The 22,743-nt window shown below is 37.0% G+C and overlaps 4 protein-coding genes and 1 long non-coding RNA gene across 5 annotated transcripts in view; 1 reads left to right on the top strand and 4 right to left on the bottom strand.

The window, feature by feature from the left end:
* LOC311608235 overlaps positions 1–22,743 on the top strand; it is a 379,567-nt gene that overhangs the window by 193,878 nt on the left and 162,946 nt on the right. The window lies entirely within an intron of this gene.
* Positions 6,126–6,646, bottom strand: LOC311608215 (uncharacterized protein). Its single transcript, XM_084800573.1, has one exon. It carries the CDS (start codon positions 6,617–6,619, stop codon positions 6,410–6,412), a length of 210 nt encoding a protein of 69 aa, XP_084656699.1. The 5' UTR covers positions 6,620–6,646; the 3' UTR covers positions 6,126–6,409.
* On the bottom strand, positions 10,620–11,098 carry LOC311608226 (uncharacterized protein). Its single transcript, XM_084800584.1, has one exon. The coding sequence runs from the start codon at positions 11,049–11,051 to the stop codon at positions 10,881–10,883; it is 171 nt and encodes a 56-aa protein (XP_084656710.1). The 5' UTR covers positions 11,052–11,098; the 3' UTR covers positions 10,620–10,880.
* LOC311608217 (uncharacterized protein) lies at positions 14,708–15,064 on the bottom strand. Its single transcript, XM_084800575.1, has one exon. The coding sequence runs from the start codon at positions 15,015–15,017 to the stop codon at positions 14,832–14,834; it is 186 nt and encodes a 61-aa protein (XP_084656701.1). The 5' UTR covers positions 15,018–15,064; the 3' UTR covers positions 14,708–14,831.
* Positions 18,881–19,266, bottom strand: LOC311608222 (uncharacterized protein). The gene has a single exon (XM_084800580.1). The coding sequence runs from the start codon at positions 19,194–19,196 to the stop codon at positions 19,020–19,022; it is 177 nt and encodes a 58-aa protein (XP_084656706.1). The 5' UTR covers positions 19,197–19,266; the 3' UTR covers positions 18,881–19,019.

The raw sequence follows: 22,743 nt of genomic DNA on the forward strand, positions 1-22,743 counted from the left end.
CGGATGGACAAATGGACACAATGACATTTTTTCCTTTATTAATATCTCAGAGATGCAAATCAATATCAAAATTATATTGCTTCTCTCATCTGTCAGATAATTACTATTAGAATGAAGAAACATGAATGTTACAGAGCATGTGCAGAAAAGAGCACCTTTCTCCTTTGATGAGAACGTGACTTGTTGCCACCATGACAGAAAACAGCACGTGGCATGCTTGCAAATATATAGGGAGTGACAGAGGATCTAGAAGCCACACTACTGCTTGTATAATTAGATGAAAATTACTAGATCTTAAACACATAAGCAACAGTATAAAATGAATATCAGAATATTAATGTATTTTAATATAATAATGTTGAAAATTTATTTAATATCTAAAAATTTAAACCAAATTAAAAGTGAGAATGACTGTTCCTTTGTCTTTCTTCTTCATCAATTTCTAAGTATTTTGTGATTATTCAGTAAATTGTCTCAAGATTAAATGTTAAACATGTTAGAATATCAGGCTGAAGAGATGGGTTGGAGGTTTCAATCACTTTCTACTCTTGCTGAGGACTTGGTTTCCATTTCCAGAGCCCATATGTGACCCCAGACCATCTTCTGCCCATTTACAGGGGAATCCTACACTCTCTTCTGCCATATGTGGGCACTACAATGACACAGTATACATGTATACATGCAATAGAAGTGGGATTAGAAGCAGGGGAGAGAAGAACTGAAATCCACTGTATACATATGAATAGTTTCCTGTTTTATTATGCATAAATTACTGGTATAAGACATTAAAGTCATTTAAAAAACACAAGTGCAGTACTTCATTTATTGTCACACTGTCTATATAGTCATTAGACAAGACCTAATTTCCATCCATCCATTCCATCCATGAATGGTGAAAGGCTGTGTTTCTCTCCCTCCCCCCCTCTCCCTCTCTCCATAACCCTCTTCTCCATTCTTATTTCTTTCTCAGCTCTTTCTCCATGCCTAGTTTTTGAAACATCTTTCTCTTCTTTACTCCCCTCCCACTCACTTATGTGATCAGACAGATACAAATGCACAAAATATTCAGAAATTGGTTTGCACTATTTAATCATATATTTACTTGACAATTCAAATACTTTCACAGCCGGGCGTGGTGGCGCACGCCTTTAATCCCAGCACTCGGGAGGCAGAGGCAGGCGGATTGCTGTGAGTTCGAGGCCAGCCTGGTCTACAAAGTGAGTCCAGGACAGCCAAGGCTACACAGAGAGACGCTGTCTCGAAAAACCAAAAAAAAAAAAAAAAAAAAAAAAAAAAAAAAAAAAGAAAAAAAAAAGAAAAAAGAAAAAAAAAAAAAAAAAAGAAAAAACAATCAAATACTTTCACCCAAAGATTGTGAGTTAAACCTGAAAATATTTTAAAAAGCTTTATGAAGATAACATAAAATGTTTTTTTTCAGATAATGACAGTCTAACCTATGTTGAGGAGTTGGATAGCCATATTCTATTTCAATTGTTTTTCAAATATTTGATATAAGGTTAGAGTTTTTGATGTTATTCTTGAGTGCCTGATGTAAAAATTCCTGGAAGCTCTTCCAGTCAGAAAAACTAGGCAGCTACAGAAATTCTTCCATAGAAGCTCTAGAAACAGTAGCTTTTACAGCACAGTGGGCAGCAGCAGCCATAACTGTAGCCACCACAGCCACATCCTAGGCTACCACAACCTAGCCCAGGCCTCCATAGTAGTTGCCTTAGAAACACATAGTGTTAACAGTGGATAATTCAGATGAAGCTAAGCAGTAGGTTCCTTGCTAGATGTTACCATCTGCCACATGACTTTTATACCTCTGTGCTTGGCAGGGAAAAATCACAGACAATATAGTATCACTCTACTGTGCTCCTGAAAACATTACAGGTGCCATGTTTTACTAGATGAACAAGGCTGAATAACAGAAATAATTATGTTCTGTGTCAGAATCATGGTCAAATCACAGGTGTCAAATGAGGGTCCAGTTTTATTTTCAGCATTCTAGTTCATTTTATATTTAGCTTATTGTGTCCATGTGATCTGACTCTGTTACATAATACAAATAAAATAGTTGTCTACTTTTCATATCTGTTTCCTTAGCAAGACTTCATAGGTAATATTATTTGTGTTTTCTTTCCTTTTGATTATTTTGTTATTACAGAACATGTCTTATCTCTGTGAATACATTTCCAGGGTCTTGCTAATGAAGATGGCCTGATTATTGGTTATATAATTGGCAACTTGTGGTGATCTACATCTTATGTAAACATATGTCAGCTATTGTGAATGCACTATATATATATTCCATTTTTAGAAAATATGAATAACTAATGGACAGACAATTTGATGCATGCTTCTTTAAAAATTTTTTTTATTAATTTATTCTTGTTACATCTCAATGGTTATCCCATCCCTTGTATCCTCCCATTCTTCCCTCCCTCCCATTTTCCCCTTATTCCCCTCCCCTATGACTGTTCCTGAGGGGGACTTCCTCCCCCTGTATATGCTCATAGGGTATCAATTCTCTTCTTGGTAGCCGATGCATGCTTCTTTTTGTCCCATGTCTCATGTGGTAGTGTTTTAGATGTGACTCAAAAACATATCTCAACTGAGTTAGGTGTTCCAACATGAACTTTTAGGGACAGGTTTTTTTTTAATGGAAGGAGGAAGGTGAAGGCTAAAAAAACAATCTAGAGAAATTGGCAGCATAGCTACATAGCACTAGTATACCTTTCAAGAAACCAAAGAAGGCACAAGAATCAGAGCCCCACTTGTCAGCACACATGAGAATCCCATAAAAACACTAAACTGGAAGCCGTAATATATACTCAGAGGACCTTGTGCAGACTTGTGGAGGCCATGAGCGTCCTGCTTTAGTCTGAGTTCATGGAAGCTTTTCTCAGTTGATTTAGAGGGACTTGTTCTCCTGCTGTCCTCCATCTTCTATGGCTTTTATTTTTTCTGTTTTCTCTTCTGTGGGGTTCCCTGAGCTCTGAAGGGATCAATTTGATGGTGACATTCCATTTAGAGGTGAGTGTTCTGAGACAAATGCCAGGCCATGGGTCTCTACATTTGTTCCACCTGCTGCAGGAGGAAACATCTCTGAAGACACCTGAACAAGATGCTGATCTATAAGTACAGCAGAATCTCATTAGGAGTCATTTAATGACTACATATTTTTAAGATCAGCATTGGTTTTTCTCAGGTTCTTGGGTTATCTTGTCTCAGGTCTTGGTCACCCATGTAGTGAAAGGATTGTATTCCATTTAGTGAAATGGGCCTTAAGGCAAATCAGTTATTGATTGGCTATGCCTACAAGCTTTGTGCCAACATTGCCCTAGCATATCTTGTAGGCAGTACATAAAGAGTTTGTGTTTGGATTGGAGTTTACATTTCTCTTTTGAGATTGTGCAGAGTATGTTCCTGTTCTGAAGATGATGGAATGTAGGAATGAAGTTTCTATGTGAACACCAGATTGACCTCTTCATCTCCAATGAGTTCTGTAGATGTTCTCTTTAGCAAAGTGGTCCTGCTATCAGTTGGGGGAGTCTTCTCTTGGTATCTTTTCCTTCTTTTGGTTTATCATGCCCAATATTTAGCTTTTGTCTTATTTTATTATAATTTATCTTGTTATAGTTTTACAAATGAATGAATGCAAACTTAGCCACAACAGTAAAGTTTAAAAATTAAACTGTCACTTATACCTGAAGGAGAGGCACAATTAGTTTTCTCCAGTAGAGTGACAGTTTACCATCCACTGCAGGATAAGCCTCTTTTTAGGAGTAGTTGACCAACATATCATTAGATGCCACAGTGGTTTTGGTTGTAAGTTTTTATTTGGTTACAATTTGGTTCTATATTTTTTTCTTTTTGATATAATTTTGTTTCCTTTGATTTGGGGCATTTGGGTTTTTATTGTTTTTTTTTTTTAGAAGGACAAAGTTGGGTGGATAGGAAGTAGCAGAGGATCTGTAAGGTTTTGGAGAGATCTGATCAAAGTATTTAAATTTCAAAATTGTTTTAAGTCATAAAAAATAAAAATAAATCTTCAAAACAAAGAAAGGAACCAAAGAAAAATTGTACTCATGATAGTTTACAAATTATATTGCCCTAAATCTAACAGAGGGGGTAAATAACCTCTATAATGAAAAATTTAAAGAACGGAAGAAAAACTAAAGAAGACACTAATTAATTGAATAACATCCCATGATTGTGGGTTATAAGAATTAATAATTTAAGAAGAACTATAGTTACTAAATTAATGTACAGATTTAATGTAATTTGTATCAGATTCCTGATTGTATTACTAGTAGAACTAGACAACACAATGCTGAATCATGTGAAAACTGAGAGCTCTTTAATATTCAAAACAATGCCAGGGAAAAAGAATGATGTTGGAGGTAACATAATATTTGATATCAATTTATTTTACAGGATTATAGTTAATGACACTAAGTGCTACTAGAATAAAACAGAGGCATGGCTCAATGGAAAAGGAAAGGAAATCCTGGCGGGCGGTGTGTGATATTCACAGCAATATGGTTACTTGATTTTTGACAAGGGTATCAAACAGCTACATTGCAAAAAATTTCCTCTTAAGCAAATAGTGCTGGAAAAACATGATATACATGTGCACAAGAGAGAAATCAGAGTATGACCGCAAATGGAACCTAAAATATTAATTTAAACACTAAAATTTCAGAAATTTAGCAGAAATCATGAGTAAAAATTTTCAGTATGTATTTTCAGGAATGAACTTCAATGACACAAAAGATAACACTTGTGCATGATAACACAAGGATACACGAAAACAAAACAAAATTGCAATAACAAAAACCTTTTTGCACAACCATTACCGAGTAATGCAATGTGGGAAAAATTCTTTAGCACCTACTCCTCAGACTGGTTATTAATATCTCTAATACATTAAGTTTCATAAAACCATACACTTGAGGCTAAGAAGAGTGGTCAGAGGCAGAGATAATGATATATCCCACAGGGATTTATTTCTTTTCCTACAGCTAAGTACTGTGACTTTGGGTTAAGCCAATATTTCTATTACAATGTCACTTGAATGGGGATTGCACATGGCTTGGTTAGTAAATGGCATGACACACACCCAAGAGAAATAACGACGAAAATAGGCAACTTTTCATGTATGCAAGGATTTTCTGTAGAACAGAATAATCAACTACACAAAAAATGTGCACATGGAAAGAAGACAAGTACATCAGACAGGGTGTTAATACACAAAATTGATATGGCCTACACACATCTAAATAGTCCAAAGAAAATAAACTGATGCTAAAATGGTAGAGAAATAGAACAGATCTTTATCAAAAAAGAAGACACAAATGGCCAAAAAAGGCACAATAATAGTCTACTTTACCAATATCACAGAGATGTAAATCAAGAACAAGATGAGTTTGCAGCCCACAGATGTTAGATAATTAATATTGAAAAGAAGAAAGATGAATGTCACAGAGAATGTAGAGAAAAGGGCATCCTTCTCCATTGCTTGTGGCAATGTGAGTAGGTACAACCGTGACAGAAAATAGTGTAATATGTACCACCCCTCTAACATACATACATACTTACATACATACATACATACATACATACATACATACACACACACACACATACAGACATACATAAAATATGCAATATGTACCTATAATAATATATAACATATATACATATACTAGGTATATATATGTATATATATGTATATATAGTGTACGTGTGTGTGTGTGTGTGTGTGTGTGTATGTGTGTGTGTTTGAGTGAGGTAGGGAATGGAGGACACCCTGCTGCATACTTAACTATTCCATCTGAAAGTTCTACCCACATTAGCAAGTTCACTGTTACATTACTCATAATAGCAAAGGTATGGAACAAATGTGCATCAGTAGATGTGTCTGTCTTTTCCTCTCTTTTCATTTTTCTCTCTTCTCCTGTTTTCCTCCTCCCAGTCCGTCTCTTAACCCTCCTGTTTATCTCCCTTACTCCTTTCCTATGTGACTGCACAATGTGACATATCAGATACAAATGCACAAACGTATGAAAACCAATAAATTATGTGTAATAAATTACAGGAAAGAATATTCACAGTGGAACCTTTATTTGATAATACTTATATTTTTACATCTGAGTTAAGGGTCATAATTCATCATGTTACATAGTGTGTTGAAGATGGTGCAAAACTACAAGTGCACACACAATTCAGTTAAAGGTGAGGGCACAAGCCTAGCATGCTCAATTACATATATTTTTTCATCGGATATTTAGTTATAAAGTTAGAATATTTGAAACTGTTTAAGAGTTTCTGATGTGAAGAAAGTTGTACATACTTCAGTAACTCAGGAAGTTACAATCAACAATCTGGGTAGCTGTAGAAACTCCTAGTAGAAGCCGTAGGACCAGCACCTTCTACAGCACAGAGGGCGGCAGCAGCTGTAACCATAGCCACCATAGCCACCATAGCCACCATAGCCACCATAGCCACCATAGCCACCATAGCCACCATAGCCACCATAGCCACAGCCATAGCCACAGCCTAGGCCACCATAGCTACAGCCCAGGCCTCCGTAGTAGCTTCCACAGTAACACATGGTATCAGGAGTGGACAGTTCAGCTGAGTGGTATGTTTCTTTGGTCTGGGTTTTATCACATACTAAGAGCCTTTTATACCCCCTGGGTTGTTGTTGAGGGGAAACCACGGGTATTGTAGCCTCACACATCTCTGTACTGTGCTTCAGAAAACATTACAAGTGTTGTGATTTACTGAACACCCAAGATTGCATAGCCTAAATAATTGACCTCGTACATGGTTCTATGACCAAATCATGGGATCTATTTATTTTTTAAACTCTTCACATGATTCTCCATTGTAGACTAGTGCATATATGAAATGATGTGTTCAGAGATGATAGAGTATTCTTCTTTTTACATTTTTAAAATTTTTTATTACTCTACAGAAAGAAGGTTGATTTTTTTTGCTTCTGTTTTATTTTGGAATGAATATTATCTTGCGGAGTAAGTTTCTTGAGTCTTTATCATGAACAATTTATTAGGTTATTTGTAACATGGTGGGTATTGCCATCTTATAATAATGTATTTGGCTTTATTCTTTTTTAACTCACTTTACATTCTGGTCAAAGGCCCATCATTCCTCCTCTCCTTTCAGTCTCCCCCTCCCTACCTCTCCCCATCCTCTCCCCTATTTCTCAGAAAAGAAGACTCCCCCTTTCCATCCACCCCAAATCAAGTCACATCAGGACTGTGGCATGTCCTCTTAACTGTGGCTTGGCAAGGCAGTTCTGCTATGGTGGAGTAATCAGAGTCCATATCAGAGACAGCTACCACTCCCCATAGTAGAGGACCCACATGAAGCCTGAGCCTCCCATTGGCTACACCTGTGTAGGCAGGCCAGGTCCAATCCATGCACAGTGCTCCAGTCTCCTCAAGCCTCTCTGGGCCCTGGCCAGTTGGTTCTGTTGGTCTTCTTGTGGAACTCCTGTCACCTCCAGGCCATTTTCTCCTCCCCCCCCCACTTTTCCATAACACTCCCTACACATCACTCAAAGTTTGGCTGTGAGTCTCAGGGTGTGTTCTAAGGTGATGCTGAGTGGAGCCTCTCAGAGGACAACTCTCCTAGGCTCCTGTCTGCCAGCATAGCAGAGTATCATTAATAGTGCCAGGGGTTATCTCTTTCTTGTGGGATGGGTTTTGGGGTGGGCCAGGTACTGGCTGGATATTCCCTCAATCTCTGCTGTATCTGCTCTGTCTTTATCCATGCACATATTGTAGACAGGGTAAATTTGGGTTGAAGTTTTTGTGGGTCGGTTGGTGTCCTCCTTCCTTCTACTAGGCATCTTGTCTAGTTAGAAGATATCCTTTTAGGCACTATGGCCCTTGCTACTGGGAGTCTCTGCCATAGTCCCTCTCATATTCTCCCAGGATCCTACCATGATTTGGCTTGTCACAGAGATGCCACTACCTACAGTCTCTCTTTTCTCTGCAGGTCTTCTGTCCTCCCTCTCCTGTAGTCCCCAGGTCAGATCTCCACCATCATATCTCTCTGCACACCCTCTCCTACCTTGTTCTCTCTATTCAACCATGACCTCTATCTTTTCTGTTTCTCCTTCTGAGTGATATTTGAGCATCATTACTTGAGTCCTCCTTGTTACTTATCTTCTTTGGGTCTGTGCATTGTAGTATGTTCATCTGGTCCTACGTAGTGAAGGTCCACTTATAAGTAAACACATATCATGTGTGTCCTTCTGGATCTGGGTTACCTCACTCAGGATACTTCCATCCATTTGCTTGCAAATAATCATGATTTCTTTGTTTTTAATAGCTGAGTAGTATTCCATTGTGTAAATGCACCACAGTTCCTTTATCCATTCTTTGATTGAGGGACGTCTAGATTGTTTCTACACTCTGGCTATTATGAGTAAAGCTGCTATGAACATAGTTAAACAAATGCCATTGTTGTATGGAGGAGCATATTTTGGGTATATGCCCAGGAGTGGTATAGCTGGGTCTTGAGGTAGCACTACTTCCAATTTTCTGAGAAAGCTCTAGGTTGATTTCCAAAGTGGTTGTACAAGTTTATTCTCCAACCAGCAATGGAGGAGTGTTCCCCTTTCTCCACATCCTTGACAGCGTGTTCTGTCACTTGAATTTTTAATTTTAGCTGTTCTGATAGGTGTAAGGTGGAATTTCTGAGCTGCTTTGATTTGCATTTCTCTAATAACTAAAGATGTTAAGCATTTATTTAAGTGTTTCTCAGCCATTCTGTATTCCTCTGTTGAGAATTATTTATTTAGTTCTGTATCCCATTTTTAAATTGGATTATTTGGTTTGATGGTGTTTAATTTCTTTATATATTTTGTATATTAGCCCCTTGTCAGAGGTAGGGTTGATGAAGATCTCTTCCTAGTCTGCAGGTTATCATTTGTTATGCTGACAGTGTTCTTTGCCTTACAGAAGATTTTAATTTTCATGAGGTCCCATTATTTATTGTTGATCTTATAGCCTGAGATGTTGGCATTCTGTTCACGAAGTTGTCTCCTGCACCAATGAGTTCAAAGTTCTTCCCATCTTTTCCTTCTAACAGATTTCATGTGTTTCTATTTCATGAGATCATCATGCAGGCTTAATTACTCTATCTCTTTAGAGGTGAAGATATCCATATGTGGCCATGTGCTTGTGTCTGTGTGAGTGCTTTCAAGGAACTGAGATAGAATGTCATGGTATCTAGGGGTAAAAGTTATAATGGAACAATAAGGGCTTAGCAGGGTAGTGGACAGGAATCCAGGGAAGGTGAGATAGCTAACACTAAGGACCTTACAAGAAAGGTGTATAGAAATCTGCTTGCCACTGTTGAAGCTTGCATTCCATACGGGTTTAAAAGGGTGTGACTCTATAATGGGTAAAGAAGATGCACACTAGACACTGCAGGCTAACAAAAAAAAAATCTCAATGCCAGGAAAAGAATACCTCTCTTGGAATTCTTGGCCAGTGGTGTTCCATAGACCTCCAAACACTACAGGCTATTACTAATGCTCTCATTTACCCTCTGGAACATAACAATAACTTCTTTTTGATGAATACGTACTTGAATATGAAGAACTCAAGCTTTTGCTGACCTCAGAGCTTCCCCAATACTTAGTAGATTTCATAGTTCTGAATGATAGTATGCGCACTACCGGAAGATAAAATACGTGATCAGTTTTAACTAACTGTTTTCTGCTGTTAAAAAAAAAAACCTGGACTGTTAATACATGTGCATAGTTTTAAAAGGAAAATGAACAGGTTGGGAGTAATGTTCTCATTTCTGGTTGAATGTAAATTCGCATGGCAGATGCAACCCAATGTGGAGTTATTATTTGACGAGAACCTGCAAGCAGACTCTACAGGAGAACCCACGACTGGTATTCTGACAAGTGGACTTAGTTTTAAAAAAGACTCGTAATTACATTGTTATAGCTGCAGAGCTGTGAACTTCTAAGCTTTGACCAGAGGGCTGCTCCAGTAGATGGTGATTAACACAGAGGTCCTAAACTGGTGTAAGTACAGAACAAGAGTGTGTTATTCTTAGCTCTACTTGAGGAAACAATGGATGACTCAAGGAAACTGTTTTTTTTTCAGACACAACAGGCAGCTGAATTTATAAACTGAGAGAAGTTGTGGTATTAGAGAGAAAATGGGTCTTAGAAAGCATGTGAATTAAAGGGAAGCCTGTACACAGCGAGAATGTGTATGTTGACACCCATTATATAAGGTGCTGTGGAGAGTGCAAGACATTGTGGGAATTAACTTGTGTTCGTTCTTCAAATTTAAGTAGAAGACAAAAGGATTTGATGTCAGAGAAATATCCAGACTTCCACATTCATTGTGGCATCACAAAAACAGAGATATCAAGATAATAAAAATGCCTACTCACAGAAGAATATTTATAGACAAAGTTCCTTCTCTCTCTCCTCTTGCTCTTGTTCAGTCTCTTGTACTTATCTCATATTTATTCATAAACAATCACACATTTTTAACCAAACAGATATAAGGTCACAACCATAACCTCATATTCAGTAAAACAATAAGAAAAAATTATTTTCCAGAACACACTTTATTTTAAATGATATACATATATTCACAGAATGAAAACATCATATTTCACAAGGCGTTGTGATGACAATGAAGAGGTTTGCTGCAAATACTTTTGTGATCAAATTAAAGAAGAGGAATAGGCTGGGTTTGTTGCATTTCATTTATAATTCCTTAGAGACTTCAAATTAAAGCTGGAATATATGGAGATATTTAAGAACATCTGAAGTGGAGAAAGTTGGAGTGAACAGCTGCTGAATCTCCTCAGTAGAAGCCATAGGACCAGTACCTTCTACAGAACAGAGGGCGGCAGCAGCCATAGCCATAGCCACCATAGCCACCATAGCCACCATAGCCATAGCCACAGCCATAGCCATAGCCTAGGCCACCATAGCCACAGCCCAGGCCACCATAGTATCCACCATAGTAACACATGTTGTCAGGAGTGGAGTGTTCAGAGGACGACAAGCAGTAGGTTCCTTGAGTCTGGGTGTCACCATCTGCCGTGGGCCTTTTATATACCTGGGATGTTGTTGGGGAAACCACAGGCATTGCAGTGTCTCACATCTCTGCGATGCGCTTTGGAAAACGTCATGAGTGTTGTGCATTACTGGAGACACAAGGCTGCATAGCTGAGATAATTGTGCTTCTACCTCGGGATCCTATGTTCAAATAATGGATATGATATAATTTTCAGGCTTCTAGGTTATTCCTTTTGTAGTTTATTGAATATGGATAGTGATTTTTCCAGATGATATAAATCATTATGTAATTTTCTTCTTTATATATAGTTTGGGTTTTCTTTTTTTTTAAAATTTTTTATTAATTTATTCTTGTGACATCTCAATGGTTATCCCATCCCTTGTATCATTACCACACAAAAGAAAGACATTATTTTTCTTCTTTTTGTTATTTTAAATGAGTCTTATCTTGAGGGTTATATATATTTTTAATTTTTTCTCTTGGACAATAAACTAATAATTGGTTATGTATTTGCTAATAGATAAGTAGTTGTCAATTTATGTTAATGTGTTTTGATTTATTACTAAGCATTATTCATGAGAATTACACTGACTTATTGATTGTCATCATATATTGAAACAAATTTGTGATTACAACATATACATGTGTAACACAAAATGCATTCATACAGACAGACAGACAAACATTCAAAAACATGTACATACATTTCATTCCTTTGTTTTATTACATTTTGTTTTAAAATTTAACATAAAATAGGACCATTTATATGCAAAAACTATGCTTTTTATTTATTTGCCTTTGAAAGCCCATGTGAATGTATTGTAGGTTAACTGTGAAAGATACTATGGTTGATGGATGAACCAAGGTAAGTATTTATCCATTTCAAATCATGGCCAGGTTAGCTTGCAGAAAAACCATAAACATACAGCTTTATGAGTTGAACTAATAGCTTTGTGGAAGACTATGTGCTCTGCAATCATGAGGACTAGTTAAAATGCCAAGAACCTATGTAAATATCTGAGCGTATTCACATTCCTACATTCAAGTGTTACAGGGGTAGGATACATAAGGATTACAATGATTTAGTTATTGTAATGTATGTAAATATCTGAGTGTATTCACATTCTTACATTCAAGTGTTACAAGAGCAGGATAGATAAGGATTTCCGTGATCTAGTTATTGTAGACCTAGCTCCATGTTCCATGAGAGAGCCGATCTCATGGGAATACAGTTGGTAGATAGAGCAAGGGACATGATGGAGTGTGCTCATTTTCATCGCCACATATTTATCATCTACTGAAACCCCTTTGTCCTTACATCACCTACATACTTGACACAAAAATGCATGCATGTCTACAAAGATACATGAATAGGTATATATATACATACAGCATATACAAATAGGTATTCACATATATGTACTCACAGAAATTCTATAAACAACTGCTAGACTATGCTTCAGAATATGCATACATAGCAATCACAAACATTTAGATGGAATTTTACTATAGTCCTCTAGAGCAAATACAAACAAACAAAGTTTGTCTGGACTCCTTCAGATAGACCAAAGTGGCCAAGTACACTTTGTCTCATTTTTGTAGCTGATAGAGGGAGTATTAGTTTGAAAGGCGTAAAAATATCTTTGGAAGAATTAAACTTTGAACTTTTAACAAATGTACCAAATATCTTATATAAAATAAATACATGTAGTTAGTTATTTAGTCAGAGTTTGAGACAGAGGCAACTCTCTGTAAATGAGGGGACATCACTGTAAACATAGCTATTGCATGCTCTCATGAGATTTTTCATCTGATTTTACAGAGTTGAACCTGAACTTCCTTTGAACGACAAATATTTCCAGTGGTATAACTGTGATCATTATATAACGAAGCCAGTCATATGTGATGAGCTATGAGAAAAAGTGTCTGGATATGAAACCATACACAAATTTTAAGTAAAATGTATAAACTTAAACTTTAATTCTCAAGACTTCCATAACATTATATGTGATGTTTCAAAAGGAACACATATTTGAAGATTCAAAGCTAACATCCACCAAATATATGACATAATTGATATTTAGGTCTCAATTAAACCACTGTTATAGCTTCACCTGTTCATCTGTAGTTTTTGAAGTCTCACATTCTTAACACTTGTGCTATGTTCAATTGTGTAAATGTAATGTCATTTTAATATACATTTATCTGCAGGTGGACATCAAGGCTGTCTCTGTTTCCTGGATATATTAAACAGAGCAGCAATGGCCATGGACAAGTGGATATACTGGTGTATAGAAATTTTTGGGTGTATGAACAAGCATGCTATATGTGGATCTTATAGTAGATCCATTCCTAGGATTTGTTTGTTTGCTTGTTTTCTTCTTCCTTCTTCTCCTCCTCTTCCTCTTTCCCCCTCCTGTTCCTCTTCTTTTTCTTCTCCTCCTCCTCCTCCTCCTCTTCTTTAATCAGGAGCTCCCACACCAATTGACACAGCAGCTGTAACAGTTTATGCTGCTATCAACTACAAATAAATGTTTCCCTTTTTCAAATCCATACTGACATTTTTAGTTGGCTGTGTTTTTAATTTTAACCATTTTGACTGAGATAAGAAAAATTGCAAAGTAGTTTTGATTTGTATTCCTCTAATGACTAATGATGCCGAATGTTTTAAAAATGTTTCTCTATCATTTATATTTCATTATCCTACAGGTGACTAAATGTTAATATTCAATATTACAAGTCAAACTCACAATGCTATTGTTCCCTATACTTACTAATGAAATGGATATTAGAGAGAAAATGGGTGTTAGAGAACACTGGATTAACTAGTAGCCTGTACCCAGTGAGAATGTGTAGGATGATACTCATTACAGAAATTTCAGTGGAGACTGCAAGACATCTCAGGAATTTACTTGTGTTAGCTCTCCAAATTTAAGTAGGAGGAGTAGGATTTGATGTCAGAGAAATATCCAAACTTACAAGGTTATTTTGACATCACAATAACAGAAATATGAAGATAATAAAAATCCTACCAATAGAAAAATATAGACAAAGTTTTCCCTTGCTCTTGTTCATCCTCCTTTACGTATCTTACATTTATTCACAAACATTCAAATACTTATAACCAAATAGATATAAAATCAGAAACATATATCTCACATTTAGTAAAATAATAAAAAAGTATATTCAAGGAAATACTTTATGTTAAATTATATATATATTTCAACTCAGTCTCCTTGCAGGTCATCTAGTAAGGGAACCAAGGGCTGTCTCCAACATAAACTATTGCCTGCACTTTGATTACTTCCTGCCAGGTGAGGCTGCCTTGCCAGACCACAGAGGAAGAGGATGCAGTCAGTCCTGAGGAGACATGAGTGTCTAGGATCAGTTGGTAAGGGAGGAAGACTCCCCCTTCTGAGGACTAGGAGACAGGGATTGGGGAAGAAAGATGGAGGGTTGGAACAGTAGGAGATGAGGGAGGGTGCTATGATCAGGATGTGATGTTAATAAATTAATAAAAAAGAAAATAATTATAGACACAATTCATACAGAATGGGGAAAGATAGAAAACGATCATCACATTTAACAAGTAATTATGAAGACAATGACAGGCTACCCATGTTGTATTTCATTTATTATTACTCAGAGTGTTTAAATTAAGGTAGTAATTTATGAATACATTTAAGAACCTCTGAAGAGGAGAAAGATGGCATGATCAGCTGCTGAAACTCCTCAGTAGAAGCCATAGGACCAGTATCTTCTACAGCAGAGCGGGCGACAACCGCCATAACCATAGCCACCGTAGCCACCATAGCCACCGTAGCCACCATAGCCACAGCCATAGCCACAGCCATAGCCATAGCCTAGGCCACCATAGCCACAGCCCAGGCCTCCATAGTATCCACCATAGTAACACATGTTGTCGGGAGTGGAGTGTTCAGAGGAAGACAAGAAGTAGGTTCCTTGAATCTGGGTGTCACCATCTGCCAAGGTCCTTTTATACACCTGGGTTGTTGTTGGGGAAACCACAGGCATTGCAGTGTCACACATACCAGCACTGTGCTTTGGAAAACATCACAAGGGTTGTGATTTACTGGACATACAAGGCTGCATAGCTGAGATAATTCTGCTCTTACCTCAGTATCCCATGGTCAAATCATGGATTTGATATACTTTTCAGGTCTGTTTGTCATTTTTCATGTATTTATTGAGTACATCATATTTTTAGATGATATAAATCATTACATAGTTTTATTTTTTTCTCCTTTATTAATTTAATCTTGTTACATTTCAATGGTTATCCCATCCCTTGTATCCTCCCATTCCTCCCTCCCTCCCATTTTCTTCTTATTCCCCTCCCCTATGGCTGTTCCTGAGGGGGATTACCTCCCCCTGTATATGTTCATAGGGTATCAAGTCTCGGTAACCTGCTGTCCTTCCTCTGAGTGCCACCAGGTCTCCCCCTCCAGGGGACATGGTCAAAGGTGAGGCACCAGAGTATGTGAGAACGTAATATCCCACTCTCCACTCTACTGTGGAGAGTGTTCTGTCCATTGGCTAGATCTGGGTAGGGGTTTAAGGTTTACCGCCTGTATTGTCCTTGGCTGGTGCCTTAGTTTGAGCGGGACCCCCGGGCCCAAATCTGCCTATCATGATGTTCTACTTGTAGGCTTGTAGGACCCTCTGGGTCCTTCTACTTTGCCATTCTCCCATGCTTCTCTCATCTAGAGTCCCACTAGAATGTCCTCCCCTCTGTCGCAGTTTCCTGGTAAGTGAAGGCTTTCGTGGGACATGCCTCTTGGGCTAATATGCAGATATAAGTGAGTATATACCATTTGAGTCTTTCTGCTTCTGGGTTAACTCACTCATTATGATCATTTCTAGTTCAATCCATTTATCCACAAATTTCGAGAATTCCTTGTTTTTAATAGCTGAATAGTATTCTTAGTGTATATGTGTACCACAGTTTCTTTATCCATTCTTCTTATTTTTTCATTTGATGCATTTTTTACCACATAAAAGGACAGTTCCCTCTCTGTCTCTGTTTCTGTCTCTCTGTCTCTGTCTCTCTGTCTCTGCCTCTCTGTCTCTGTCTCTCTCCCTTTCTCTTTATTATTTTAAACAAATATTATCTTGAGGATTAGGCTTCTTGATTCTTTTTCATGAACAATAAACTAATTATTGGTTATGTATTTGTTTTGGTGAGTAGTTACAATCTTGTGTTAATGTGCTTAGATTTGTTTCTTGACACCTTATTACATCTTGCTTTTAAAATGTTTCCTTTCCAATCTCCACACATCCAACATCTACTGAAGTAAGTTTGTTCTTACATCACACACATACATGACACAAAAATGCATACATACATACATACATACATACATACATACATATATACATAAATAAATATAACCATTCACATACATGTACCTACTCACAGAAATTCTATGTCCAAAGGTCAACTATTCTTCAATATTCAAACATAACAATCATAAGCATTTAGGTGATATTCCTAGTACAGTCTTCTAAAAAGCAGAAGAAGGTGTATATATATAAAGAATATATATTCATATATAAATATTCAAAATTGAGTTACCATATAGTGGACTAAAATATCCATAGTAGACACCACAGTTTAACAAATGAAAGCCAATCTGGGCATGGTGGTACACACCTTTAATCCCAGCACTCAGGAGGCAGAGACAAGAAAATCACTGTGAGTTTGAGGCCAGCCTGGTCTGCAAAGTAAATCCAGGACAGCAAAGGCTAAACAGAGAAACCATGTCTCATAAAAAAAAAAAAAGCCAAGTGCCAGGAATAGACTACTTCTTTTGCATTTTTGACCAGTGAGGTCCCAAAGATCACCAAATATTACAGACTATAGCCAGGGCTGTTTTTCTTTCCAGAACCTGACACTAAGACTGTTGCTGAAGACACAGTTGAATCACAGATCTTGGTAAGCTCAAGCTTCTACTGATCTGGAAGATATATCCCAATCGCTGAGCATTCTTATTGCTATAAAGCATTATGGACATGACTGGAAGAGAAAATACATTATCAGTTTTAACTCACTGTAAACTCTGTGATTTACAACAATGACTGGTCTGTCAATCGACATGCCCAACTGTAATAGGGACATGAAGAGCTTGGGTACAATCAACTCCTTTCAGATTGAATTTAAGTTTCATTTAAAAAGATGCAACCAATACATGGCACCATTATTCTGTGAGGAAGTTGTTGATGAGTAGGTCCTAGACCCAAGGGGGAGAACCTACTGGTAGTGTACTGCTAAATAGTGGTGGTACTAAGTGATCTTGTTATACCCAAAGATTAGTGCATCTCTTAGCTTTTGTCAGAGACATGCCTATTTACATACTTATTTACAGTGGTCCAAAACTGGTCAATATGCACAGAATGAGAGTATGGGATAACCAGCCCCAATGAGGACACACACACACACACACACACACACACACACACACACACACACACACACATACTGCTGGGAGAAAGAGGAGTAGATCCCAAACATCTGAAGCACAATGGATCATTGATTTTTAGACAGGCCAATTCCATGTAAAAACTCAAACAAGTTCAAGCAAGACAAATTCTCAACATTAAGTTGGATAATGATTATAAATGCCTACTCTTAACTAAGGTGATGTTTGGTTTGATAGCTGCCAGTATGTGGACAGTGGGTTTCTTCAGGGCTTGTAGCTCTGGAGAGGTCCACCACGCTCCAAGTCACAGCTACCAATCCTAGATATTATAGGCAGTATAAATTGGACTTGACAAGTTTACAAAGAAAAAGGTACATAAAGTTGGTCAGGTATAAAGGGAGTTGTCCTGACAAGAGATAGAGGCGACCACTAATTTTACCTAAATACAATATACACAGTTCCCTAAGAACTAATAGCAATAAGCCATAGTGGGAAAGACTCTGCTTATTCTCATAAATAATTGAATGTGACTTTAAACATACACACAGGAACAGTTAAAGAGTGAAATTGGCTTGTGCCTATCTAAAAACTACACAACAAGTCAATGCATACACTATAGAAAGACTTAGAAGCCAACAGCCAAATTTTATGTGGAATATCTACAAATAAAAAATGTGAAGAAAACAAACAGATGTTTAGTTGTTACAGAATTATCAGAAACCCTTTCCCCCCATAGGAGAATCTATAAATCACCAAGGGTGAATTTTCAAATCTTAACTGAAATTCACAGTGAGATTGTTCTCTACAGAGAAATATCTGCACTCCTGAATTTGTTGTGACACCACAATAGCAGCAATATGAAGATAATAAAAATGTCTACCAAAAGAAGAATGCTTAAAGAGAACATTATCTTTCTGCCCTGTCTTTCTCTTCTTTCCTTTTCTCTCCCTCTCTCCCTCCTTCCCTCTCTTACTTTCTTCTTTCTTTTATAGTTGTCTGTCTGTTTGCCTGCCTGTCTGTCTGTATATCATCTATCTATCTAATGTATATCTTTTATTCATTTATTTATTTATTTATCATTTGTTCATTTTTACTTTCTTTTCCTCTTTCTTTATCTTCTCCTTATCTTTTTGTCCTTTTATATATATTTACACATATGAAACCAAAGACATATAAATATATAAACATTCATCCCACACTTAGGAAATCTATAGGAAACTATATTTTTAAGATAATAGTTTATTTAAAATCATACATGTTCATAACAAGTGTAAGACTGGAAGTACATTTTTGAAGCCACTATGATGACAATGAATTGCTTCTCTGCAAGTGTTCATGCAGTAAAATTAAAGATGAGGAAATGATGAGCATGTGTTATATTTATTTTTCCTCAAATAATGTAGTATAAGGTTGGAACTTATGAAAGTATTTAAGGAATTCTTATGTGAAGAGAATTGGGATGAGTAGATGCAGAATCTCCTCAGTAGAAGCCATAGGACCAGTATCTTCTACAGCACAGAGGGCGGCAGCAGCCATAACCATAGCCACCATAGCCACCATAGCCACCATAGCCACAGCCATAGCCACAGCCATAGCCATAGCCTAGGCCACCATAGCCACAGCCCAGGCCTCCATAGTATCCACCATAGTAACACATGTTGTCAGGAGTTGAGTGTTCAGAGGAAGACAAGCAGTAGGTTCCTTGAGTCTGGGTGTCACCATCTGCCAAGGGCCTTTTATACACCTGGGATGTTGTTGGGGAAACCACAGGCATTGCATTGTCTCACATCTCTGCGATGTGCTTTGGAAAACATCATGAGTTTTGTGATTTACTGGACACACAATGCTGCATAGCTGAGATTATTGTGCTCCTACCTCATGATTGCAAAGCCAAAATATGGATAGAACTTTTTGGTCTCTATGTTTTTCTTCATGCTGTTTACTGATTACAGCACATAATTTTGTCAGATAATATAAATCATTACATAGTTTTTTTTTCTTTTACAAATGTAACATCTTCATTACCTGAATGAAAAGTCATAATTTTTTTCCATTTGTTTTATTTATTATAAATGAATCTTATCATGAAGATTACTTTTCTTAAGTCATTCTCGTGAACAGTAAGTTAAGTCCTGGGTTTTCTTTTTTCTTTTCTTTCTTTTTTTTTTCTTTTTTTGTCACTGGGTGGGTAGGTGCCATCTTATATTAATGTGTTTAGATGTATTCCTTGGCAATTTGTTTTGTTACTTCTTTTACATTTAACAGAAAATATAAGACCATTTACATGCACAAACTATACATGTTATGTATTTCATTTTGAAAGCCCATGTGAAGGTTTTGTAGGAGTAACTGTGAAAGGCATTATGGTTGAGGGGTTGGGCCAAGTTAAGTACTTATAAACTTCCTTTTAAATTATTATCAAGTTAGTTTTGTAGAAAAACTGTAGACAATTAACCTTATGAGTTTATCCAACAGCTGGGGAAATGAGTCAGCAGATAACATTAATTGCTGTACAAGCATGAAGACATTGTTAAAAATCCCCAGAGCCCATGTATTCACATTCCACTGCCCAGTAATACATGGGTAGAATACAAGAGGATTAATGTGACTTACATATTGGCAGCCTAGCAGACTGTTCCATGAGAGCCAAAATCTCATGTGAATACAGTTGGTAGATAAAACAAAGAACATGACACCGAGGGCTCAAGCGGCAGCTACACATTCACTCATTCACTCAAGCACATATGTGCATACACCACACATATACATGCCAAAAAATACGTACCCGCCTACATTCCTGCATATATATATATATATATATATATATATATATATATATATATATATATATACATGCATGTACACATACAAAACTTATGCATATATATATATATATATATTCCTAATAGAAATTCAGTGAGTAATTTTCAGAATATGCATACATAGGATGTAAACAACTTTATATGTCATCGTCAGTATACTTTGGTCAAAAACAAAACAAAATAAATGAAAAAAATAAGCAAAAAACAATTTTACCATGTGCACTTTGTCTCAGTTTATCACTGATGAAGAGAGTATTAGTATGAAAGGAAAAAGCATCATTGAAAGATTAAAACTGTGAACTTTTCACAAATTTACCAAAGCACATGTTGTACAAACTAAAATAATTGTAGCTATGTGTTTATTTAGGGAGTTTGACAAAGAGACAAGCTTATGTAAATGAGGTGACATGGTAAATGTCGGTTTTGGACAATTTCATGAAAAGATTTCCCTCTGGTTTTCCAGTGTCTAACTTGAAATGCTTTGGACCCACAAACATTGTCAGTAGTATAATTGTTATTCTTAGATAGAAAAGCCAGTCTTTTCTTTCTTTTTTGGTGGAGGGGTGGTTTATTTCTTTGTTTTTTTTCTAGAAGAATTCCTCTGTGTAACAGAGCCCTGGCTGGATTAGGACTACCATTGTAGACCAGGCTGGCCTGAAACTCATAGGGATCCACGGGCTTCTCTTTCCCAAGTGCTGAAATTATAGGTGTGCAACCTTATGTCCCTTACAAAACCAGCCTTCTCTCTATAAATATGAAGAAATTTGCTGCATTGGAAACCACATATAAAAATTTAAATGAAAGAAATAAACATAAGCTTGAATCTACAAAACTACTATGATCTTACATGGGTATTGCAAAGAAATGCATATGTGAGGATTCAAATCTAACATCTACAAAATACAAAATATGTGACATTTGACTTTTAGGTCTACATTAACTCAAAGGTCCATCTCTACGTATTCAGCTGCAATTTTCACAATTTCATAATTTTCACTTTTTGTTATCTCATTTTTTTCCTTTTTTCCCCTTTCTTCTTTCTTTCCTTTCTTTCTCTCTTTTATTTTCAATAAAGTGTTTCTCTGTGTAGCCTTGGTTATCCTGGACTCTTTTGTGGACCAGACTGGCTTCGAACTCATAGAGATCCACTTGCCTCAGTCTCCTTGAGTGCTTGGATTACAGTTATGATCAACCATGCCTTGTTATTTCATAATTTCTTAACAGTTGGATTATGTTCTCTTGTGTAAACATAGCAATTTTAATATGCATTAATATTTAGTTGGACATAAGGACTATCTTTGTTTCCTGGATATACTGAATAGAGTAGCAATCATCATGGGTATGCAAGCATTATAGGATATAGTGATATTTATGTATATGTACAAGCATGGCGTTGCTGTATCATATAACATGTAGTGGATCTAAGATCTGTTTTTCTTTCCTGAGGAAGATCAACACATATTTTCATAATGGCTGCACCAGTTTGTATTCCCATCAACTTCAAATAAATGTTTACCTATCTCAAAATACATACTAGCATTGCAATCACCTGTGCATTTCATCTTAGCCATTCTGACTGAGGGTAGAAGAAATCTCCAAGTACTTTTGGGCTGCATTTTCCTGTTGTCAAAGATGCTGGCTGTTTAAACCATGTTTCTCAAGCATTTACTTTTCATCATTTCAGAGATACCTGTATATATACTCACTTATATCTGGACACTAGGCCAAGGGGCATGTCCCATGAAAGTCTTCACTTACCAGGAAAGTGGGACAGAGGGGAGGACATCCTATTGGGACTCTAGGTGAGAGAAGCATGGGAAAATGGGGAAATAGAAGGATCCAGAGGATCCTAGAAACCTACAAGAAGAACATTATGATGGGCAGATCTCGGCACAGGGATTCTGCTCAAGCCATGGCACCAACCAAGGATAATGCATGCAGTAAGCATCAAATTCCTATCCAGATCCAGCCACTTGACAGGACATTCTCCACAGTTAAGTGGAGAGTGGGGACTGACTTTCACATGAACTCTGGTGCCCTATATTTGACCACATCCCCTTAATGGGGAGGCCTGGTGTCACTCAGAGGTAGGATAGCAGGCTACCAAGAAGAGACTTGATACCCTAGGATCATACACAGCAGTAGGAGGTCCTCCTTCGTCACAGTCATAGTGGAGGGGAATAGGGTGAAAATGGAAGGGAGAGAGGAATGGGAGAATAGAAGGGATGGGAAAACAATTGAGATGTAATATGAATATTATCAATAAAAAAGATAGTAAAAAAAAGAGACCAAAGGTGAATTATCAAAGTAATAAGTTAAAATCACAATGAGATTGTTCCCTATAGTTAATAATAAAATAGACTTTAGAAAGACAGTGGATGT

The sequence above is a fragment of the Acomys minous genome, assembly GCF_964271855.1.
Source record: "Acomys minous genome assembly, chromosome: 11".
Classification (NCBI taxonomy): domain Eukaryota; kingdom Metazoa; phylum Chordata; class Mammalia; order Rodentia; family Muridae; genus Acomys; species Acomys minous.

Bases quoted from the DNA above. Each gene is read 5' to 3' on its own strand.
- LOC311608222 (XM_084800580.1), bottom strand. From the start codon at position 19,196: ATGTGTTACTATGGTGGATACTATGGAGGCCTGGGCTGTGGCTATGGT.
- LOC311608215 (XM_084800573.1), bottom strand. From the start codon at position 6,619: ATGTGTTACTGTGGAAGCTACTACGGAGGCCTGGGCTGTAGCTATGGT.
- LOC311608217 (XM_084800575.1), bottom strand. From the start codon at position 15,017: ATGTGTTACTATGGTGGATACTATGGAGGCCTGGGCTGTGGCTATGGT.
- LOC311608226 (XM_084800584.1), bottom strand. From the start codon at position 11,051: ATGTGTTACTATGGTGGATACTATGGTGGCCTGGGCTGTGGCTATGGT.